At 52.7% G+C, this 24,387-nt stretch overlaps 1 protein-coding gene across 1 annotated transcript in view; it reads right to left on the bottom strand.

The window, feature by feature from the left end:
• LOC127477600 (hydrocephalus-inducing protein homolog) overlaps positions 1-9,965 on the bottom strand; it is a 40,072-nt gene extending 30,107 nt beyond the window's left edge. The window contains exons 1-6 of the mRNA XM_051802107.1: positions 9,531-9,965; positions 8,102-8,236; positions 7,362-7,561; positions 4,799-4,923; positions 3,236-3,437; positions 763-928 (exon numbers count right to left, since the gene is read on the bottom strand). Of these exons, the coding sequence (XP_051658067.1) occupies positions 763-928; positions 3,236-3,437; positions 4,799-4,923; positions 7,362-7,561; positions 8,102-8,236; positions 9,531-9,965 (1,263 nt within the window). The remainder of the gene's footprint in view (positions 1-762; positions 929-3,235; positions 3,438-4,798; positions 4,924-7,361; positions 7,562-8,101; positions 8,237-9,530) is intronic.
• Between the last annotated feature and the right edge of the window lie 14,422 nt (positions 9,966-24,387).

Below are 24,387 nucleotides of genomic sequence, written 5' to 3'. Positions count from 1 at the left end.
GCCTTAGATGGGCTATAGGAGTCACCAAGAAGAGAACCTGATCCCCTTCCTTGGAAAGAAAAAACTTAGTTTCACTTTTTTTAAAAGAAAGCAGAGGCTGGGATTATTGTAGGGTTTACTCCAAGACGAGGAAGGATTTTGCACTGCGCAGACAGCAGGGATTCCTCATCTCACGCTGTGCCAATACTCATAATCAGGGCTCTGGTTGATGGAAGGACATGGGGGTTTGCTTGCAGAAACAGAAAAAGATTTTCTGTCCCTGTGTGCAATAGAACTCAAAAAGTCCATTTCCAAGTCTTGTGTCCAGGCTCCCAGATGACACTGGAAGGCAGACTCAGACATGCTGTAAGTCCTGGTTCCAGGGAGGGCTTGGCATTTCCATGACCTTGGGCTGAATTTGGCCTCCTTTTCGCTTCAGGTCAGTCTGTGAACTGACAGTGCTCCAACACCCTCTGGGAAGCCCCACACATCACGTGTAAGCTGTGCCCCTTCCTACAGTAACCGACCCCTCTGGACACTGCAAGGACACGCACCAAGCTCCCTTGACGTCGAGCCCTTGCAGCAGAGCTCAGCTTTAGGCAGGTTCCTGCTGCCTGCCAGGAGCCCACAGGGTAGCAATGCTTTTTGCAACATGCTCTCCAGCCTGGCCAGAAACCCCATGTCTTCTCTCAGGGCACATCGAGACAGCTGAGGTGGGGATCTGCCGAGTGACCTCATTCAGGGAGGGGGTGGAGGAGGAGGAGGTTCTCAGCTATTACTTACCAAGGGCTCAATGGTGAAAACATCATCTGAGAAGAGCATGGGGTCTGCTTCAATCTTTGCTGTCTCCTTCTCCAACTCGCGGTCGTAAAGGTCCAGCTCCTCATAGCGCTTCATCACAAGAGCCTTTGCTATCTCCTGGGGTGGCCGAGACAGATTGTGACACAGCCTGCAGCCACAGGGAGAAACAAAGGCAGCAGGTCATTTAATAAGCCGCTGATTTGCAGAGCTGAGTGTAAGTGCAGAAGCAGCAAAGCGCTCGGGGAGGAGCAGCAGCAGCTCCCCAGCAAGGGGCTGAGCTCAAGCCACGGGCTCCCAAAGGGCTCAGAGGATCACTCGTCGTTCACTCGCAGGGCAGGTGCTTTTACTCCACACTTACAAGCTCAGGAGAGGTTTTAAAAGCCAGCAGCCCTCAAGAGAACCTCCTGGCTCAGAGCCACTGCCAAAACTGAGGGAGAACCCACCAGTGACCTCAACTGACTCTTCCTACCACAGAGCTGCTTGGGGGAGACAGATAAAGATCAAGGAGCCCCCCCCACTGCCTGCAGGGCTTCCCTGGCAAGGGGAGAAGAAGCTGGCTCTCAGCTGCAGGTTACCAGCATCACTCTTGGCTTCTTCCCTTCTGGACCTGCAGGGATAAGCTAACCCTGTGTGCCCTGTTCCCTACACTGTCTTCCACCAGAGCATCCCAGAGCACTTTCAAAGCCAACTGATGAATTCAGGCATGGCACCTCTTCAGTGACATTAAAGGTTTTGTAGGCATGAAAACAGAGGCCCTGAGAGGGGGACATCTAGCCTTGAACCACCTTCTTGTTTTCCTCCTTTTGGCCTTCTCTGCAGACCTTTGGCACAGTTAATTGCTCCGTTACTTGGTAGCTGCAGCAGAAATCATTCCAGTGTTTTAAGATCACAACCAAGAGATGAGAAAGGAACAGCTGCTTCCCAGCTGGCAGATCACTGTTCCCCCCTCAGACTCCAGTCCCCTGGCCGTGAAGAACCTGCAGGTGGCAACTGGGGGGACAAGTAGAAGGTTCCATAGGGAGCAAATTGAGGCAGTGGAGTATAAACAGGACAGCACCCTCACCCAGCCAAATTCAAACACAGTTATAAAGGAAGTACAGTCATGGATATTACCAGCTGCACACAGACAGAGCCTTGGACAAACACTGTCACCGGCACCAAAACTACTGGCTATGGCTGGCTCCCTGCCCCAAAAATATTGGCTATGGCTGGCTCCCTGCCCCAAAAATATTGGCTATGGCTGGCTCCCTGCCCCAAAAATACTGGCTGTGGCTGGCTCCCTGCCCCAAAAATATTGGCTATGGCTGGCTCCCTGCCCCAAAACTACTGGCTATGGCTGGCTCCCTGCCCCAAAAATACTGGCTATGGCTGGCTCCCTGCACCAAAACTACTGGCTATGGCTGGCTCCCTGCACCAAAACTACTGGCTATGGCTGGCTCCCTGCACCAAAACTACTGGCTATGGCTGGCTCCCTGCCCCAAAAATACTGGCTATGGCTGGCTCCCTGCCCCAAAAATACTGGCTATGGCTGGCTCCTTGTGCACCACATTCGGAAATGTTTCTCCAGGGCTGACCTGCAGTGCTGGGCATGAGGAGGGCATCCAGCCACTGAGGTGGCAACCCTCTGCTCAACCTCCATCAACAGACAGTAATTTCCCCATGACGTGCCAGAAGGCCCTGATACTCTGCACCCCCACCTTCCACTGCCTTGTGTTATATAACAAGGGAATACCTACCCGAGTGCAAGAAGCGGGGTCACAAATAGGACGACCGATTTAGGGGGCACTCGCCTCGGAGGACCCCCAGAGTGGACCCCTGACAACCACTGAACCAAGACCTGAGTATGTGGAATGGCAAAACCACTGCCACTCTCGCCTCCCATGCTGATGAGGGACTGTACAGAAGTAACTCGCATAAATGGCCAGGAGACAGAGGAGCTAACTGAAAAAATAAACCTTTACTCTAATAAAAGGGAGAGTTCACTGAACAGACCTCAGGGAGGTCTCTCAACTCAGTGGAGGTTGCAGCTTCTTTTATCTCCTTTGCCCGGAGCACAGGTCCCTCCCCATTTCTCCATTGGCTGGGATACTCTGGAGTTACAGGCTTCCCAGCAGGCCTACTGTGTGTCCCCCATTATGTGCTGATTCGGTGGCTCTGGAGGTCACTGACGTTGTTCAAGGTGGAGGCCACAGCACTTCAAAAGAGAGGACAGGGCCACATGATCCTCCCGTGCTGCTGGTTGGTCCCCCTGTCTCTGGGCAAACTGCCCCTCTCCGGAGCTGAGAACTGAACAACTTTGTCGCTTCTTACTGCGAGCTGTGACTGCCCTGCAAACTCTGCAGGAACACCTACTTGTTCCTAACACCCTAAAGCACTCAAAAGCACAAGCACCCCCTGAGGCCATAGGTTAGTTTTACCCTTGGGCAGTGCATGTCACTGCATCTTTCAGACCAACCTGATCTTCTGTGGATACTCCTCTGCCTCAGTAGCAAAAGCCTTCCACTGGAATCGGGCTGTGATGTTATTTCTGTTGTGGATGACCGTGGTTCTGTGGCTTGACAGTGTGAGGTAAGTCTTGTCAAGTTCCAGAGAGTACTTGTCCAGCCCGATGTTGAAGTCCTTAGCTTTTCCAAGAAGTCTGGTGTGGGTATCCTCACCTGGAATAAAGCAAAGAGGAGTCTTTGCTCAGCTCCCTTGCTGATGGAATTACAAGGAGCAGAGCAAACCACAGGTAACAGAAGAAAGTGTCCAGCTTTTAGCTGGATAAGTAATTCCATGGATCAGTACATTTATCAAATCCCAACAGCTCCGTGGGTACAGTGTGAGGATGTCCTGGACACCACCTTAAGCACCTGATTTCTGGGTGGGTTTGTAGAGATTTGTCCCCAGGTGACAGTATTTACAGTGAGATTTGTCAGGTGTGCTCAGGTGACCCACTCAGATCCCAGGCAATTCTGTATCAAATTCATTCGGGTGACTCTAAGGAGCCCCACTCAGTCACAGCCCAGGGGCTCCTGAAGGCACCCCACGGGGCTCCTGCCTCTCCCAATCCCGCTCCCTGTCCAAACCCATGGCCACATCAGTCTAGAAATATTTGATATCATTCTGATCTCAAACATCAAGCTGAAACATTTGAACTGAAAGAAAGAAGGGCAGAGAGACAGACTAAAAGTACAGAGCAGCTTTTACACAAAGACTGAATGGGGTTCTTCGACCTAGAAATCGAATGGGAGACAGATGGGAGAGGTTTGGAGAGCATGAATGGCCTGGGAAATGGGAATAAGGGACAATTTGTCACGGTTTGTCATCCAACAGGAACCCGAGGGCCTGAAAATGTTCTTAGACAGAAATTACATGTATATGTAGAGGACAAGATAGAAAAAGGGGTCTGTGGCAAGACAACAGAGAAGCAGCTTAGGGGACAGAGGTGAGCAAAAGACACATGACATTGGAGAGAATTGGATGGAAAGCTCACATGTCACAGACAGCACTGTCCAGGAACACAACTTCAGCCCTGCACATCCACACTGCAGTGGAGAATCAAGGTTCCTCCTTCCTCCACTCAGCAACTCCCAGCAAAACAGGATTCCAAAAATCTCATCCCTGTTTGAGGGCTTTATCCACTTTATCAACCCCCTAAACACTAACTAGTTTGCACTTTTCGTTGCGGTGAAGCTGGGACGGGGCGGTGCTGCTGGAGGGGGAATTCAGGTGGCTGGGACAGTGGGGAGTGCTGGTAGAGGACTGGGGTGGGGGTGCAGGATGGAGGACACCATGCTGGCACCAGGGTCCCCCCAGGGATGGACCAGCACACAGCAACACAGCACATCCAGGACAGGGGCAGACTCAGCCTTGGCCCCTTCTCTGCTCACTTGTGAGCACTGAAACACACGGAGGCTTTGAAAGGAACAGTTCTACAAGTAGTTTGCAGAGCAAGTCTAACGTTATTCTGCTTAGAAAGGGCTCTGCTGTTGGGAAGGACGCGGGGTGAGTGCCCCGTGCAGTGCCCAGCACTCACCTCTGTCGCAGTGCACTGCCAGGGATGTGCAATGGTGCCCGGTCTGCAGCGGGTGATATTCCACTGTCACTTGCTTGGCTTCACCAACATCGAGGGTTCCCGTGGCTGGGCTGGCAGTGAAAGGGCTGCAAGACCAAGAGAGACATCAGGACTCTTGGGGGAGGTTTGGGGACGATACTTGCAGTCTAGTTCACTTCAGCTGACTTGTGCAAGGCAGGAGCAAAGCAACCACAGTCAGCAGAAGACAGACAGAACACACAGCATCAGAAACAGCTACTGACTCTCTTTGGAGGAGATGCAGCCCTCAGAAAATCCTGTTGGATGAAATGAACTCATCTCCCCCATACTCTGCATGGAGGCTCAAGGGTCTGACTGCCAGCAATCCCAGCAGAGAATGGTTTGGGAAGAGCACAGAGAGGGTTAAGAGCTATTTGCATGACACTGACTGCCTGGGGAATGTCTCTTTTCTGGTTCCCTATAAACCTCAAATGGCAGGGCACTCCCTGTCCTGTGAGATTACAGCCTAGGAATCAAGAGGGAGAATAAAGTCTTCCTTGAAGACCAGAGAATAATGAGTTTAATTTGCAGTGTGGTTGTTTGGGGTTGTTTTTCCCCTTGTAAACATCCTGGTTTAGCCTAAGAAAGGGCACCTTTTATCACATTTCAATGAAAGCTGCTGGAAGAAAAGGAGCAATGAAAACTCTGAAGGAGTGCAACTGCAAATTGGAGCAATACAGTGACCTGGACACAGTACCCAAAAGGAGGGTCCTGTTTACAGCCTGAAGGATTCAATCCCAGCTAAATGAAGTGCCATTAAGAGCAGCACATCAAGGGAGCTGAACAGGAGGTTTCTGTGTATTCCCCAGCCATGCAGTCTGGGATTCTGGAGTGTCATCCAGGCTGGTAACTGTTTGCTTGGCCCACCAGAGAAACAAGGGAAATCATTAGGCAAATGTGTTGGTGCAGTTTGGATTTAACAGGAGCAATTTGGCTTTGTCACCAGGTAAACAGCTCTTGCCTGACAGACACAAAAATCAGAGCTTTAGTGCTTCAGGACAGCTCAGGTGAAAGGAACAGTTCTGCCCAGGGGCTGCTGGGCTTTGTGCTCTTCCTACAGCCCCACTGAGAAAACAAAAGTTTAGTGCCTGCTGATGGTTAATTTGTCACCTTAAAAACATTTCCTGGGGATTCTGATAATGATTAGAGAATGCAACACAAAAAAAAAAATAAATAAGAAGAACAACTGGAGCCCTGTGCAAACTGAACTTTGTTCCTGTCAGTGGTGACAGCTGATGGAATTGCTGCCCTTTCTGCTCCTTATAAGGAGCTACTGCTGCAATTAGGGGCCTGACCTGGTCCCATTACCACCAGTGAGAACATCACTACTGGCTAATGGAGAAGCCTTGGGCCAGCAATGTTTTTGTGCTGGGCCTGAGACTTTGGAGAGAGAGGAGGAAAGACAAGCCCCACCAGCCCCAGAGCTGGATTACTCTCTGTGCTCCTGCATCTGCCCTGATGGGGATGCCAGGACTGCTGCAGGGCTCTGCTGGGGCTCGGGCGTTCATTGCCTGGGGTGGGAAAGGCACGGAATTTTTTTCCTGTTCTTTTGCCAGAAATTTTGCCAGAACAGAGAAGTTACTAGTTAAGGGGCAACTCATGAGTGCTACCTTCCCTCCCGTTCCCTTCCTACTCCTGCCCCATGTCGATATACTCCTGCCCTCAGATGGCTGGATGGGGAATAAGACTCCTGGTGCTGACTTCAGGGGATGCCTGAGAAAGAAGGCATCTTCCTATTTTCAATTTCTCAGAAGAGGATCCAGCCAAGTTCAGGACTAAGAACCCAAGTGCAAATCAGCCCCTGCATCTCCTACATTTTCACATATTCCCCAAATTGCTCCTGTTTCTTATACACCTGTGCATATGCCTATGGGCAGATGGTAGATCAACAGGCATGAGAGGACCTTGAAGAAAGTTCCCAAGGAAGAATGAATGATAGTTTGACAAAAAATTAACACAGAGCAAAATAAATGGAAAACAAAGCAGAAACACGGGAACTTCAGAGTATTTTAAAAGAAATCGGAATGAAATCTGCTTGAAAATTTAGACTGGCTTTCAAAGGTTCCTCATCAAACAGAAGAGATGACTGATGCCCTCAGCTGACAAGGGAAATCAGATCAGCTTTGACTAACAGGAACAGCATGGGCTGTTCACAACACAGCTCACGTTGGGGCCCCCTGATGTGCCACACGCTTGAGGTCTCCTGGAGAATGGGTTTATTGGCTGACAGTGGGAGGCAGCCATTTCAGAAGGTGGTGGCGCTCAGGAGGGTGCAGACCAACCACTAACGTGTTCCAGCAGTCCCCAGGAAATCTGGGAGAGACAAAGCTCAGGGCTTGCATCCTGCTTAAAACACTAGAAGTAACAGCAGACCCCACACGTCCTGCCCCTTTCCAGCTGTGGCTGCAGTGCAGCAGCTCGGATGCTCCGGTTCCTTTGGGATACTCTTTCCCAACTCTGCCATCACCCAAAGGTGTTTTGCACTAAGACAGATGAGCTGTTTTACCTCTCAGTGCTGAGGCTGTAACAGGTTTCCAGGTTCCCGGTGTTGTGAACCAGCAGAGTCTTCTGGGTGCTGTGGTTGACTGGACACGACGAGAAGTCCAGCTGGTCAGGGAAGTCCAAGACTGGGCGGGCACCAATGGCTCGAATTGGCACAGAGACCTTTTCCCTTTCACTGCTGCAGACAAGCTGGTGGAAATGATCCTGCAGGAAAAGAGACTGGCACAGCATTGAGGGCATTGAGTGCCATCCTCATGGCAGAAGAAAAAGGGCTGTTTTCTATGACCCTTTGTGGGCATGAATTGACCTCTCCCACCCCAAAAACGACCACTAATTCATACTAATAAAGGCTGGAGAACAGAGCATGTGAAAAAGCATCAGTTTTGCTCCATTCCATTGGGAAAGAATAAAGCTCTCTGGATCATCTTTTTGTTCCTCTGGTATTTTCCATAATTAAACCCCTTCCAGTGAGCCTAGAGGTGGCTAAACCTCAACACCCCTCCCTGTCATTTCCCTGCTGTTCCATCTGCCTCTTTCCCCCCTGAACGTTCAAGAACAGGCACGGAGGGAAAGCACAGCCCTCTAGGCCCAGCTGCAGGGCCTGGCAGCACCACGCTGTGCCAAGGTGTGACCAGCTCCAGGTTGCCTGCCCCCAGCCCAGAGCCGACCTCACAGCACGGGCTGGGCTATAACCAGTGTGCAACAAACGCCCTGGCTTTAGAGAGAACGTTCCTCCCAACTCACCTTGCTCCCCTCAGGGATGAAAAGGATGTTTATAGTGCAAAATGAGCCCGGTGGGATCTGATGGCACACACCATTGGGGCCGACCAACTTGAAATAAGGTGAGCTGTCCATGGTGACCTTCACCAGCTGAGTAACCTGCAGGAAAGACACAAAATGGTGATTTTGCCGCTTGTGCAAACAGGAGGAGACCTGGGTGTGCCCTGGTGACAGCCTTCCTTGACCATTTTCCCAAAGGACTTTTAGCTCAGGAGGTACAAGCACAGGCTACACAAGGGTGAACTTGGATCCCTCTGCCTGGGCAAAGCAGCTCGGCCAGAGGCAGTAGGGCAGTGCCTGCTGGGAAGGAAGGTCAGGCACCAGCAGTATGGAGATAGAACACCTGAACCAAGTCATCCTCATTTCAACAAGCCCAGAGAATCTGCCTGCTTCTGCCTGCACACAGCCACACAGCCCTGTTCTAGAGGGAGAATGTGCTACCTGAAGGCAAACCAGCACATTGTCCTGGGGGCTCTTGCTGTCTGGTGATTGTGGCCAGGCAGCTGCCAGTGCAGGCAAGCCAGACTGCTGGGCATTCCTGCAGCCACCCTGCTGCCAGTTTCTGCCCTCAGGGGAACACAGGCACAGGGACAGCAAACAGGCATTTGCTAGCACAGGGGTATCAACCCCTGAGCACCAAATCCCATCTCACAACCTCTAAACCAGGTGATTTGGACTCCCTGCTGTCTATTCCCACCAGCTTGCTCTTGGCACAAGAGTCATTTGAGAAACTGTTTCCTTGACTGAAATTCAAAAGGTCTCAGTTTTCCTCTTTACAGGGCAACACAATTGCTGACATTTTTCAACTTCTTCCTTCTCAGCTTTCGTGGGCAATTGCAAAACAATCACACTTTGTTCAAGTGAAGGTGGAAACCCTCAAGAGCACTATGCTCTGGATGTTAAGTCTCTGAAAAACGCATAAACTGAACACTAAAACCAAACCTGACACCCAAGAAACGTTTTTAAAAGCTTTCCACGTAACACTCAAACTCATCCGTTTCCTTATCCTGTAACTCATAGTTAAGTAACTACCTTTGCTTCCCGTAGTGCCCCCCCTGTGCCCGGGGCCGCACCGGGGACCCAAAACCCGCCGCTGCCCCCTCGGTGCTGCATCGGGGCCGGGCCGTGCGGCCCCCGCGGGTGCTGCAGGGCCGGGACGGCAGCGCCGCAGCCGCCGAGGGGCACCGGGGCTCCCCCGGTCCCGCCGCTCCCCCTCGCCCCCCACGGGCAGGACACGGCCGGGGGTCCCCGAGAGTTCCCGCGGGTCCCCTCAGCGAGCGGCGAGGGCTGGGAGGGGGGGCCGGCAGAGGCAGCGCCCCCTTCCCCTCCCGGCTCCGAGGACATTTTGGTTTCCCTCCCAAGGACAAAGGACAAGGAGGAGCGCGGCACTTACCTGGCGAACAGCAGCCCGCTGGCCGGCACCGGGGACCCCGAGGACGGGGCGCTGCTCCGATGCTCGCCCTTCCCGCGGCCAAGGGCGGCCCCGCGCCCGCCCGGCGAGGGAGCGGCGCGGGCAGCGCTCGCAGCCCCGGCGCCATTGCTGCCCGCCCGTCCCAGCCCCTCTCGGCAGCCCCGCTCGCCCCCAGAGTGCCGGGCCCGACTCGGCCCTCGAGCGCTGCACCCGGGGCGCCGGCCGGGTGTCCCCCGAGCGAGCGGCGGGCAGCGCGCCCGGGAGCCGTGCGGGAGCTGCCGCTGCTCCCCGGCCATCTTGTGCCGGGCGTGTGAGGGAGCCGCCGCCATCTCGGCTCCTCCCTCCCCGCCCCCCGCACAACATGGCCGCCCGCTCGCTCCTCCCGTTGGCCTCGGAAACGGGATGAATTCCCTCCATCGAACGGGATGAATCGCAGCTACTCCAGAAGGAAAAGAAATATATATATATTGCTATATAAGAGTTGACAAAATGATGCATTATTCAGCAAATTGCCACATGCAGGGAAGAGAAACTGTACCTTTTCTTCTGAAATCTTACAAACGTGTATTTTTTTAATTTTTATAGACAGTCTGACAAAGCCCTGAATCCCCCCGTTGTAATGCACCATCTATATAAAAGACCCCTTATATTACTAACTCAGAACAAACTTCTTCATATTTGTCAATACTCGTTAGATATGGGGTCCAATCAATTTTTGCTGTAGTGATTCACCCCACGTTTGGATTAGAATGTCACCTGAACAGAAATAGCTCCTGAGTCAGGCTCATGTTTCCTATGAGCTTTTCTATTTTCTGCCTGCAGTCAATTCACTACAAACTGGCTCCTGACAGAGCTTTACCCAGCTGGGAGAGCTCATCAGCCCAGGGACTAGAGCAGCTCTGGACATGCTGGCCTCCTAAACTCCAGAATCAGCAGCTTTAAGCGTTGCAGGAAAGAGATTTACATGCTGAAACAAATACTCTCTCTCTCTGACCAAGCCATTAACAGTGACAATCTTGTCTCAGCTTAAAACCATGCACAGCTCACTTTTTTTTTAATATTTAGTCACAGATTAGTGTTAGAGGGTGAGCTGGGAGAAAACGTGAGCAGTCCAAGAAAACAGTGTTTAATAATAATAATAATGCCTCTAAAAAGAAGCTATCACCTCTCTCTACAAATGTGTCTTGGATTAAGGTCTAGAAACATTGAATTTAATGACAAAAGCTGAGATTTTGATCTCTCCTTGTTACTCCAAACACATGGGTCTTAAGTTACACACCTGTGCCTTTAATTCAGCACTGAGTAATTACATTTAGGTTGGTGGAATCACTCCAGGTTTTTCTTGGTGTGCCTAAACTGAATGTTGTCCTAAGGATTTGGAAGCATATGAAGTGAATTTAGGAATGAACATGTATGTCAGTAGTTGCAAAATGCAACTGAAACGAACTGTCCCAGTCTGTAGAAGGAAAGCAGAGGTCTAAATTTCAAGAGTAAAAGCAAGCACGTAGCTTTGCACATGTAGGTCTAATTGCATCAGCATTCCCTGTATTTTCCCCAACACTTCTTCTTCTTTCCTATTTTTAATAATAATGGCAAAAGGAATAATATAAATTTAGGTTCTTGGGTACTTTACCTTTTACTCATCTCCTTCAGGAAAACTTTAAAACCTTTCCATAAAACAGAATATTGGCTATGAAGAGACCAAATGGGAGACTCAAGTGGAAGGAAATAGGTCAAAATAAAATGCATTTAACGGCGAAACTGTCTCAAATTTTCTTGTAATGTGCCACATGCTACTGGTACTGCACAGTGCATTTGAATACTCTGACGTAGTGTGGGAGACAAAGGAAACCAGAGAACACTTTGGGGTGCAAAAATGCATGGGAGACATAAGTTTCTGTGTGTAGGAGCAGTCAAATGCTTGAATAATTCCGAATCAGAACATGCACAGAAATGAAACACTGTAACTTTAATAAATGGCTTTTTTTTTTCTTAAACTCCAGTTATTAGGATATTGTGCTCCAGGCAGCACATCAGGTGCTGATAATGAACATTCAGAGACAGGACTTTTGCTGCACGAATGAAAAGTGTTCTGCTCAAAAGATTAATAAAGGACTATCTTCTTGTGTATACATATATATACACACACTGAACAGAATGAAAATTGGAACCAAAAATGAACCTGAAGTCGACTCAGCTCTCGGGGCTTTCAGAGCAGCTTTCCCCACTGCAAGTCTGTTCTTACCCCTGTGCCCCCACTGAGGGGCTGCAGCCAGACAGGCCCCAATGCCCTGCGTGTGGGGCACAGGCAGGAGGAGCTGCAGCCCCAAGTCTCTCTTCATTCCACTTGCAGGCAATAACAGCCCAGGCCTGCTGAGACAGTTCCCAGGTTGCAGGGCTGTGATGGGTTGGGAGAGAAGGTCAAGGAGACCCAGGAGAGAAAGAGCAGGAGAGAGGTGTCCTCAGCGGGAAGGAGCTTCTGGGACCTGTGGAGCTGCTCTAGGGGATGAACAAACTGGGTGAACTTTTGTGGGTGAGGGTGAGAGGAGAGAGTGGTTTGGGTGACATTGTGGAGTGAGACAAAGAGCCCATTCCAGTTGGCTTTGATAACCCTGGAATTCACTGGAAAGGCAGCATGAGAGGATGGAAAGAGCCCCAGAGGTTTGTGCAGGGTCTTGGTGAAGACAGCCCTTGGGCCACAGGCCTTTAGAGCACAGCTGGCAGGCTGGTGGACAACAGGGAGGCTCATCTGCATCTGCTTCTGTCCAAGGGGAACCAAGAGGTTCCCATAGTAACTGACTGTAGTGATGGGAATGTACGATGGTTGCCGTGGTAACTGACCACAGCAATGGGACTGTACGATGGTTGCCATGGTAACTGACTGTAGAAACGGGAATGTATGATGGTTGCCATGGTAAACAGCTGTACCAGTGAGTGGTATGATGGTTGCCATGGTAACTGACCATTGAAACGGGAATGTATGATGGTTGCCATGGTAAGTGGCTGTAGCACCGTGACTGTATGATTGTTGCCATGGTAACAGACCATAGCAATGGGAATGTATGATGGTTGCCATAGTAAGCAATGTAGCAATGGGAGTGTATGGTGATGGTTGCCATGGTAACTGACCAGAGCAATCAGAATGTATGACAGTTTCCATAGTAACCGACTGTAGCAATAGGAATGTATGATGGTTGCTATGGGAACTGACCGTTGCAATGGGAATGTGTGGAGGTTGCCATGGTAACCTCCCATAGCAATGGGAATGTATGATGGTTGTCATGGTAACCAACTGTAGAAACCGGAATGTATGATGGTTGTCATGGTAACTGACTGTAGAAACGGGAATGTATGGTGCTTGCCATGGTAACCGACTGCACCAGTGGGAGGTAGATAATTGCCATGGTAACCGACCATAGCAGTAGGATGGTTGCCATGGTAGCTAACCGTAGCAATTTGAATCTATGCTGGTTGCCGTAGTAACTGACCGTAGAAACCGGAATGTATGATGGTTGCCATAGTAACCGACTGTACCAGTGGGAAGTATGCTTGTTGCCATGGTAACTGACCGCTGCAACACAACTGTATGATGTTTGCCATGGTGACTGACCGTAGCAACAGGAATGTATGATGGTTGCCATGGTAACCAACCATAGCAATAAGAATGTATGATGGTTGCCATGGTAACCGGCTGTACCAGTGGGAAGTATGATGGTTGCCATGGTATCTGACCGTAGAAACAGGAATGTATGATGGTTACCATGGTAACTGACCGTAGCAATGCAAATGTATTCTGGTTGCCATGGTAACTGACCATGGCAATGAGAATGTATTCTGGTTGCCATGGTAACTGACCATAATGATGCCAATGTCTGGTAGTTACCATGGTAATGACCACAACAATGCGAATGTGTAATGGTTGCCATGGTAACCGACCATAGCAATGGCAATGTCTGATGGTTGCCATGGTAACTGACCATAGCAACAAGAATGTGTGATGGTTGCCATGGTAACTGACCGTAGCAACGAGAATGTGTGATGGTTGCCATGGTAATGTAGTGTAGCAATAAGAATGAATGATGGTTGCCAAGGGAACTGACCGTAGCAATGAAAATGTGTAATGGTTGCCATGGTAACTGACCGTAGGAATGGGAATGTATGCTGGTTGCCATGGTAACTGAAGGGAGCAACGCAACTGAATAATGGTTTCCATGGTAACCGAATGTACCAGTGTGAATTATGATGGTTGCTGTGGTAACTGACCTTAGAAAGGGAATGTATGATGTTTGCCATGGTAACTGACTGTAGCAATGGGAATTTAGGATGGCTGCCCTGGTAGCTGTGATTTCCTCACACTATGAGCTCGACGTTTTCATCTGCAAAAACATCTGTGAGTGCCCAGAGATCTCCCGAGATGGGCTGGAAAGGTCTCAAGCACATGACCACTAGAGAGGGGCTGAGGAGCTGTGGCCTCGATGGTGTGGAGACTGAGGACAGCACAGGACAGCCCTGAGAGGGCTTGAAGGGAGGATTTAGAGACGGTGGATCCTTTTGTCAGAGCAGAAAAGAGCATGAGAAAGAAAGAATTAGTGCCAAGTGCAGCTGGGGAGGTCCCGAGGGGACTTGAGGAAAAAGGAATTTCACTCCATGGGAGACGCTGCAACACATCCCCCAGGAGGAGTGTGGATGAGCCCAAGGCTTTGTGTGTGCAGGAAGAGCCAGGGAGGACGCAGAGATGTCAGTGCAGGAAGGTGCCAGCCAGGTGGGGCAGCCGGGGGGATGAGGACAGCCTGCAGGGAAAGGGGCAGGGCATGGACACCGTAGGACAGCCTGGGCTGGAGAGGAGACAGGGAGGGGGAGAAGCTGAAAGGCCCTGACAGAGCCACCTTCTGCAGGCCTTTGGCCAGGGCTGCTGTCTGTGCCCCTGATGCCAGGAGGAGGGGAGTGCCCCTTGCAGCCCTGGGGCCTCATGGCCTCCTTGTCCCTGCTCAGCAGCCTGGCAGGTGCCACCCCATGGTCCTGCCCTTGGCACTGCACATCCCACATGCCAGTGCCCCAGGAAGAGCCCTGAGGAATGAGGCAGGGACAGGATGTCCCTTCCCGGGGGCTGGGGGTCAGGGCTTGGTCCTCTGGATAAAGTAAACAAATCAACGTTTCTTCAGCATTAGAGCCACCTTTCCCTTGCCTGTCCATCCTTGGCATCACTGTCTGCAGTTTTCTGCTCTAACTGGAACTTGGGGACACGTTCTCAGTTGTGTCCCTCAGTGAGACTCATTAGCACTGCAAGAAACCTCAGTGTTTCATTCTCATTTTGACTTCTTGAGAAGCTGTTTGAACTTCCTCTCAGGGACTGAGTCTCATGTAAACAACATCAAACCCCCCGAGGGTCATGAAATGCCTGGGGCTGTTGCTGTGCTGCTGAGCTGGGCCGGGCTCCTGGCACACAGGGAGCTCCTGGCAAGCAAGAAGAGCTTCAAAGAGACAGCTCTGCTGGTGAGCAGCTCCTCTGCACAGCCCAGCAGGGCTGAGGGCACTGCCAGGCCAGCTCAGGGACACCAGCAGGGCACAGACAGAGCTTCAAGGGGCTCAGCACTGGCAGGAGGGCTGAGAGCTCCCTGCAGGAGGAACCTCGGCAGGGTGCACACGGTGAGTCTGTGGCTGCAGGGCAGTGCAGGGGCAGCTCCTGGAGGCATCTCTTAAAGCTGGCCCAGCCCCAGCTGATGGGATGGGTGAGCAGGGGCTGTTTTGGGGCCCTTTGGAAGAGCTGTGAAGCCGGGGGTGCAGCCAGGGGTGCCCAGGGCTGTGGGGCAGAGCAGGGTCCTGCAGCCCAGGGCGCTGTGCTGGGCAGGGACTCTGCTGCCTGCCAGGGGCAGCTCTCAGCCGGCCCGGGGAGCTGCTGCCAGGGCTGGGGCACAAGGGCTGTGGGCAAGGAGCAAACCTGGCAGCTGAGGGAGGATCTTTTCTGCGTCTCGCTGTTGCAGGGTCAGACCTGCTCACAGCTCCACACTACTACACCACATTGAATGGAGAATGTTTTGCAAAGCTCACAAAAGACAAGGGCTACAGGAAAGGAATTAGTCCTGAGGCGTGTTTCCTGCTTAGGCATTGTAGCACAGACATTGTTCTCTCAGGTCAGGAGGCTGCACTGAAATTCCAACTCTTTTACTCTCAGAGATGAGTATTTCAGGCAGCATCAGAAATGAGCACAGGACCCTGGGCAGTGCTGAGCCTTCCCTTGGGGGTGGGCACTCTCCTGTCCCAGCCCTTGGCTTCTCTGCAGGAGGGCTCCTGTCCTGCTCTGTCCAGCACAGCTGCACCTCTGGGCTGGCACAGGAGACACTTCCCAGGGCTGCCCTTTCCAGCAGCGCTGCCCTGCTCTCAGCACAGATCTTGGTGGGGTTTTAAAGATGAATCTGTGTGTGAAGTCCTCTTCAAGGCAGCAAGAGGGAAAGTGCAGGGCAGATGGGAAACAGGCTGAGAGACCCTGCAGCTCTCCTGGCTCTGCAAGAAGCAACAGAGAGCTCAGCCCTTCTGCCTGTCCTGTCTCAACACTCTTCAGATTTGTCACCAGAAAAATTTGCCCCTAAAAAACACCCCCCAGTGTTATGACTGTAAACAAAATCTCAGTCAAAAATATTTTAAGGACACACTGTGCCTCTCTTCTGCAGCTCAAATTGCTCCAAGACAACTGTACAGGAATTGAATTTTTCCATCAAAGCTGGGTTCCATGTGACATCCCCTGGGATCATGAGAGCTGTCCCAAACCAGCTCCATGTCTGCACTGCAGCAGAGCAAAGCTGAGTCCTTGGCAGCACCATGGGCAGATCTCCTGCTCCTCACAGCACTCTCAGAAAGCACAAAGCAGAGAAAAGAAATGCCTTGACTTGGAGGGGATTTCCCTGAAAACTGCACTGGCTTTGCTGAGAGGGGGCTGTCTTAACTTCTCCCTGTCATTTCATGTTTCTGAGCAGTGTCCCTGTGCTGGGAAGCAGCAAATGCCCAAGAGCAGCTCCCTCACCCAGTTCCTCCTCCTGGCATTGGCAGACAGGGGGGAGCTGCAGCTCCTGCACTTCTGGCTCTTCCTGGCCATCTCCCTGGCTGCCCTCCTGGCCAAGGGCCTCATCCTCAGCGCTGTAGCTGCGACCACCACCTGCACACCCCATGGGCTTCTTCCTGCTCCACCTCTCCCTCACAGACCTGGGCTGCATCTGCACCACTGTCCCCAAAGCCATGCACAATTCCTTCCAGAACACCACAACCATTTCCTGCATGAGATGTGCTGCACAGCTGTTTCTCTTTGCCTTTTTCATGTCAGCAGAGTTTTCCCTCCTCACCATCATGTGCTACGACCGCTATGTTCCCATCTGCAAACCCCTGCACTATGGGACCCTCCTGGGCAGCAGAGCTTGTGCCCACATGGCAGCAGCTGCCTGGGCCACTGGCTTTCTCTATTCTCTGCTGCACACAGCCAATACATTTTCCCTGCCCCTGTGCCAGGGCAATGCCCTGGGCCAGTTCTGCTGTGAAATCCCACACATCCTCAAGCTCTCCTGCTCACATTCCTACATCAGGGAAATTGGGCATCTCTTGTTTTCCATCTCTTTATCATTTGGTTGTTTTGTTTTCATTGTTTCTCCTCTGTGCAGATCTTCAGAGCTGTGCTGAGGATCCCCTCTGAGCAGGGACAGCACAAAGCCTTTTCCACCTGCCTCCCTCACCTGGCCGTGGTCTCTATTGTTATCAGCACTGGCACATTTGCCTACCTGAAGCCCTCCTCAACTTCCTCCTCATCCCTGGATCTGGCACTATCAGTTCTCTACTCAGTGATTCCTCCAGCACTGAACCCCCTCATCTACAGCCTCAGGAATCAGGAGCTCAAGAACACCTGAGAAAAATGATGACTGGATGCTTTTCAGGAGCAATAAAGTGCCTGTTTTCTGGGGCATAACATTCAGAAGGGGACTCCTTCATTGCCCAGCCTTCCTGCTCAGGTCATTCATGGAGGTCATCTGCTTCTTCTTGCAATAGTTTTCTGTGCAATGAAATATTATTTTGCATCTACCTTCTAATTTAGTGTCTACCCATTGAATTGGATCCAGAGATATATAAATGCTGAATTGTGCTCTCTGACTATTTAAACAAAGTAAAGGACCCTGCAGTGCCTTCTTTGTCCAAGAACCTTCTTCTTAGCTGTTCCCAAAGGACAGCACACTGCAGGACAGGGGGTATTTGCAAACGGGACGGGGACAATAATCCCAGCCCAGCAGCACTGCCAGGGAGCAGCAGAGCTTGGTCTGTCCAGAGCTGCTCTCTTGCCACTTCCACACTGTCCTCCTGAGCCCCTTTCTCGCTGTAAGGCCTGAGTGCTCTCTGAGCACAGTCCTGGGGGGTGGAAGCCCTTGGAGCACAGGCAGGGACAGGCCCTGGGAACTTGTGAAGCAGAGCTGGGCTCCCTTCCAGCATCTCCAGGATGCTGTGGGATCTTCTGAGGCCACTGCACGGACTGGGTCACTTCTTCTGTCACCTTGCTCCAGGGCTGCAACTCTCCTACAGTGTCAGCATGACTCTCTGCTTTCCAGGTTCCATTTTCAGATCCAGTCTTCCCCTCCTGTTCCCAGGGACATCCTGTGAGTGCTTCAGAGCTGCCATCCTGGGGCAGCTCCTGCCCAGCATGGGCAGGCACAAGGTCTCTCCAGCTGCTCCTCTCCCCTCCCCAGTGCCACTGTTTTCTGCAGCCTCCTCATCCTTGCCCAGCACAGCCCTCCTGGCACAGTTGGACACAGCCCTTGTTCTACCCCCTCCTCAGGCACCTGCCCAACCCCCTCAGCTCCAGCCTGATGGCCACAAACCTTCAGGGCAGGGAGGCACCGGGCAAAATGCTGAGGGAACCTTTCAGCTGCACTCAAATCCAATTGGAGGGGTTGGCCTCAAGGAAGAAATCAATTCTCATTTTCCAGAACCAGCAGGATAACCTGTGTTGTGTCCTGGGCACTCCTCTGCAAGTGTGGGCTATGGAAAAGGTTTTGGTGTCCGGGCTATTGAGAAGGCTGGGCAGTGTCACTGGGAGACCTCTCCCAAACCCTTGGAAAGGCCAGAGCCATCCCAGAGCTTCCCGGGGCCTTGGCAAAGGCAGACATGGAAGCAGTCTGCAAACAGGGCAGCAAGGAGGGTTGGCAGAGTTCCACACTGCACAGGCTCAGCAGGGAAGGGGAGAGGGCAAGTCCTCCTGCAGCCATTGCCAGGCATGGGAAGGACAAGGCAGGGATTGCAGAACCCCTGTGGGAGGGAAAAGAAGGGGATGTTTTGTGCCCAGACTTTATCAAAGCCCTTGACATGGTCTCCTGTGGTCTCCTTATGGCCAGACTGGCGAGAGCTGGACTGAAGAAGTGGAAGATGTGGTGGGTGGGAAGTTGGTTGAATGAAGAGTGTCAAATCAAATCCATGGTACAAAGTCCTCTTGGCAGCAACTTCCTGGTGAAATCCCTCAGTGACCATCTCTTGAACACCACTAGAGAACATCTTTATTATCTCTCTGTACAATGGGACAAAATGTGTTTTCAAGTCCTTTGTGAATGATGCCAAATTTCAGAGAGCCCTTGAGCAATGTGTCCTGGTTTAAAGACATTTATTGAGGTGGGAACTCCAATCAAATTAACTCACTCCCCTTTTATTCCCCACCAGTACAAGGAGACAAAATACAAAGGGGTATAAGTGAAAAAAATAACAGTTTACTGTTGGGGAAGAAGAAAACGACTGGCAGAAATACCAGGCTTGGAGACAGATCTATAACCCCTGAGATGACTAATCTACACCGGAATGGACACTAATACACTGGAAAAGACGTTTATTTACCGGGTGTGACTACCATTGGACTGACAGTTTTTCCCCAGTTTTCCCCAGTTTATTGTTGTACTGTCCTAGTGTTGTATGTACCCCAGCTTGTTGTTTTAAAAATCATCTCCTCCATATTGTCTCCTTCTTCCCTCACAGTTTTCCCGCCAAAACCTGTTGTTCTGCCCTGTTTTCCCGCTCCTCTGCCTGCTATTGGCTGCTGTTTGGTGCAGTGCAGAGGTAGCTCCTATTGGCCCATTCTCCTGGTGACACCCAGACTCCGCCCATCTCTACCCTGTTGCCCTATCCCAAGAGTCCCTGAGCTGTCAATCCTTTACTCCTCCCCTGTCCTCAGTCCAGCCCCTGTTCCAACCCTGTGTAAGTCCCTGCTTGGCCTAATAAAGTTGGCATTGCTTCACGAGACCTCAGCTGTGTCAAGACCCTGATTTGCAGTGCCCGGTCCCATTTTCCTTTCCCCCGCGGGCCGTGGCAGTTTACTGATGAGAAATAGAGCAGCAAACCCAGCAATCCCAACAGAACAGTTCAAAGAACAGCAGAGAGAGAAATTGCTTCCTCTCTGCCCCCCTGCCCCAACTCCCTTTTGTAAACAGATCAAAACAGGGATCAACACGTGCCTCCCTTCCCCCTTTTCCCCCTGAATGAACAAAGAACAAAAAACAAACCAAAGAAAAGAGGGGGCAAAGCCAAATCTGGGCAAATCTCTGGTCTGAGATCAGTGGTGCTGCCCAAGAACACGCTGACTCCAGAGGTGTCCAAGCGGGGCAGAGCCGGCGACACCGGTCCCTGCGGCGGCGGGGGGGAGGCAGCGGCTCTGCTTGATTCCATGGAGTTCTGGGGAGGCACAGGGGGTGCCCTGAGACTCTTCAGTGTCACTATGGCCCCTTGGTTCCATGAGATTCCCCAGTGTCCCTGCATTCCTTTGGTTCATGAGGCCCTGCAGTGTCACGGTGCCACTGGATTCCGTGACATTACAAAGAATCAGAACGGCCCCTTGATTTAAGGCCAACTGCACCTGGGGCTGCCTTGGGGGGAGTGTGGGCACCCAGACAAGGGAGTTGTCACCCCCTTGGACTCAGCACATCTGGACTGGTCTGTCTGTCTGTGAGGTTCCCTATTCTAGAGGAATGAGGAAGAACTGGAGAGGGTCTAGAGGAGATGTGACAGGATGGAGCTTTTCTTGGTGCTGGAATGAAAAGAAACTTGTAAAGTGCAGCTTGGAAGGTTCAAACTGGATGTGAGGAAGAAGTGTCACTCAAAGAGGAGCTGCAGGACTTTTGCATTATACTTCTGATGGCCCATCAAAACCCATTCCCCCCTCGACCAATTTTGAAAGGCAGGAGAAACCCTTTTCCCAGGCCCCTCACGGGAACTCTGCGCAGGCCCAGGAGATGTTGGGGGTTCGTGGCACGGCCCGGGACACCATCCATGGATATAATAACTCATCACTTCTTGGAGTGTGGGGGCTTCCCTCCCCCACCCCAATGGATCAAGGCCACCACTTCAACTGACAGCCATTGGAGCTGCAACTGCCAAGTTCCATCTCTGGACCCCGTGGGCAGTGACTATAGACATCTTTCCACTCTCGTCTCTGCTTCCTCTTCCTCTCCCTTACCCTTATCCTGCCTTTCCCTTATGCATTTTCCCTAAAGGTTCTCTTTATGCCATATTGCTGTAGATGAGAGATAGAGATGATAACACCTAAAATGGCAACATACCTGTTTACCTTTGAAACAACATTGTTCTAAAATAAACCCTACATATATATGTTTTCAAACACCAATTATTCAGTCACCTCCAGCGTGATCCTGCTTGTTCCCAGTATACCCCAGTTGCGCCAACATGGTCCCAGCTGCCCTCAGAACGCTCCCAGTCACTCCCAGTATGACCCCAGCCGCCTTCACTGTGGGCCCAGTTACTCCCAATAGGATCCCAGTTGTGCCCAGCATGGTCCCAGTTGCTCCCAATGGCTCCCAGTGGGATCTTAGTAGCTCCCAGTTTCCCCAAGCGTAGAACCACTTGCTGCCAGTATGATCCTAGTCTGATCCCAGTATGATCCCAGTACATATGATCCCGCTGGATCCAGTCTGGGTCTCGGTGTATCCCGGTGTCCCCCCTGTCCCCCCACCCCGGTGTCACCCCCTTTTCTCTCCCCACAGAGCTCCTGAGCCGCCAGCGGCCGCAGCCCCTCCCCAGAGCCTCGGGCCCAGCCTGGACCCCCCCCATCCCTGTGAGGATTTTGGGGGGTCGTGTGTCCCCCCCTCCCCTGCTGTCACTCTGCCTCCACCCGTCTGCTCCCAGTGACCCCAGTAAAGCTTCCCAGTTCTCCCCAGTCCCAGTTATTGGGGGCAGTGGGGGAGGGGCTTGGAGGGTCTCTGTGAGGTGGAGCTGAGTTTGGGGGGGGCAGAACCGAGCCCGGGATGGATCGGGAATGGGGACCCCCCCGGTGTTTCCCCAATGTCAGCCCGTTCTGGGGGGCTTTGGGAGGGCACCTGCCCCTCAATAAAGCACCCAGCTCACACCAAAAGGTGCTGGGACACCCCAAAAGCTTCCCCAGAGCTCCCCAAGGACCCCCAAACACACTCACAGTCCACCCAGAACCCCCCCCAACCCTTTTTCTGGGGGGACTTCTCTGGGCACTGGTGGTACTGGGAGCCCCCCCGGCTGCGGGCGAGGAGCTCTTGGGTGAGCGGGGGGTGGGAAGGGGGAGGTCAGTGGGAAAAGGGGGGTCAGAGGGGACCCCAAACTGAGTGGGAGGGGAGTGGGACACAAAAGTAAGAATTCCTAATTAGAGATGGATGGAACCAGCAGGGGGTTCATTTGGGGTGGAATGAGTGGCCAAAGCTCTTCCTGCATGTGGGGCACTGGTAGGGCTTCACTTACTGGTGGGTCTCTTGGTGTCTTGTCCAGTTAGAACTCTGGGTGAAGCTCTTTCCACACTCCCCACACTTGTAGGGCATCTCCCCAGTGCGGATGTGGGTGGGTGACGAGGTGGGAGTTCTGCTTGAAGCCCTTCCTGCAGTCGGTGCAGCGGAAGGGCCTCTCATCCCTGTGAATCCGCTCATGCAGGAGGAGATTGGAGCTGGTGTGAAACCTCCTCCCACATTCTCCACACTGGTAGGGACGTTCCCCGGTATGGATGAGCTGGTGTTTGTGGAGGTGGGAGCTCTGGCTGAAGTTTTTCCCACATTCCTCACACATGTTGGGCCGTTCCCCAGTGTGGAAGCGCTGGTGGGTGCGGAGGTGGGAGCTGTCCCTGAAGCTCTTTTCACATTCCCCACATGGGTGGGGCCATTCCCCAGTGTGGATGTGCTGGTGTCGGAGCAGGTGGGTGCTCTTCCTGAAGCTCTTTCCACACTCCAAGCACCTTAAGGGCTTCTCCCAGCTGGGAGGCTGCTCAGGCTCCACCAGCTCAGAGCTCCCCCTCAAACTCTGGCCGCCTTCTCGGCACAGGCTGAGTCTTTCCTCCTCACAGCACCCTGGGCTGAGCAGGTCGGGGCAGTAGTAATAGTCAGTGAGTCTCCAGATGCCAATGCAGTTCTCAGAGCACAGCCTGGAACGGAGGAACTCTCAGCACAGGTTGACGATGCCCATGACGTTGAACTGGTCTGCTGTGACCAGCAAACTCTCTTTTGTGTCTATTCCTGGTTGCTGATTGATGCTGGGGACCTGAGGGAGCCTCTGCAATCCCCTCTGTGGGGCACAATCTCCTCTCCAGAGCTTGACTCAGTGCAGACTTTGCAGGGGAATCTGTGCTGGCAGCCCGAGTATGTCCTGACCCCCCGTGCTCCCCCCAGGATATTTGGGATGAGCTCCCCCTTCCCGGTAACCTGTGGGATGGGGGGGCGATTGTTCTCCTGCTGTGGAAAGGGTTGGCAGAGGGGGGCTAAGGGGAGGGGGGAGAGCGGGAGTGGGGTTGCCATGGGGGTGCCTTGGTGTCCCCATGCCTTGATCCCTGGAGAGTGAGGGAGGCTGGAGAGAGGGGGGAGCTGCAAGAGCCCTGAGAGCCTGGAGAGGGTGGCGCGGAGAAGGGGAAGCCTGGACAGTGGGGACATCTGGGATCCCAAGGACAACAAAGTGGAGAACCTGGAGAGGGGGAATGTCTGGGAATGTGGCACCTCGAAGGCAAGAATCAGAGAATTTGGAGATGGATGGAACCATCAGGGGTTCATTTGGGGTGGAAGGAGCGGCCAAAGCTCTTCCTGCAGGTGGGGCACTGGTAGGGCTTCACTTACTGGTGGGTCTCTTGGTGTCTCGTCAAGTTAGAGCTCTGGGTGAAGCTCTTTCCACGCTCCCCACACTTGTAGGGCATCTCCCCAGTGTGGATGTGCTGGTGTCGGAGCAGGTGGGAGCTCTTCCTGAAGCTCTTTTCACACTCCAAGCACCTGAAGGGCTTCTCCCTGCTGGGAGGCTGCTCAGGCTCCACCAGGTCCGAGCTCTGCCTCAAGCTCTGGCCGCCTTCTCGGCACAGGCTGGGTCTTTCCTCCTCACAGGCAGGGCAGGGCAGCCGGGCAGGGGCTGGGGGAAGGGGCTGCAGCCTGGGTTGAGGCTTTGCTTGAGGCCCCCCCAGGCTGACACGTGTACAGGGCTCCCCAGGTCCATGTGCTCACCCCAGCACCCATCAAAAGCCTTTCTTGGGGGGGATCTGCCCAGGAGGAGGAGGACGAGGCAGTGGCTGCCCGGGGCCATGGCCATGGCGCTGGGGCTGCAGCAGCAGAAGGGCCTGGCGGGGGGAAGGCAGAGAAGGGGGGTCCGGGACGCCCCTTCCCTGCCCGGGACGCCCCTTCCCTTCGCTTTCCCTCCCTTCCCTTCCCCTGCACCCGCCCAGCCCGGCCCTCTTGGAATTTCTCTAGACGTGTCGCTCATCTCCCTCTCCATGTTGGAGGACCTGAAGTAGGTACTGCAACCACAGAGGATGAGCTTGTGAGCCTTGAATTCTACCCCATCCACGCTTATGATTGCATCACAGAGTTTCCCTTCCAGGCGGAGC

Source organism: Manacus candei, unplaced genomic scaffold, assembly GCF_025592945.1.
Source record: "Manacus candei isolate 608988 ecotype Guabito, Panama unplaced genomic scaffold, ASM2559294v1 h1tg000055l, whole genome shotgun sequence".
Lineage (NCBI taxonomy): Eukaryota > Metazoa > Chordata > Aves > Passeriformes > Pipridae > Manacus > Manacus candei.
Note: the sequence above shows the minus strand (reverse complement) of the source record. Positions and strands in the feature narration are given on the sequence as shown.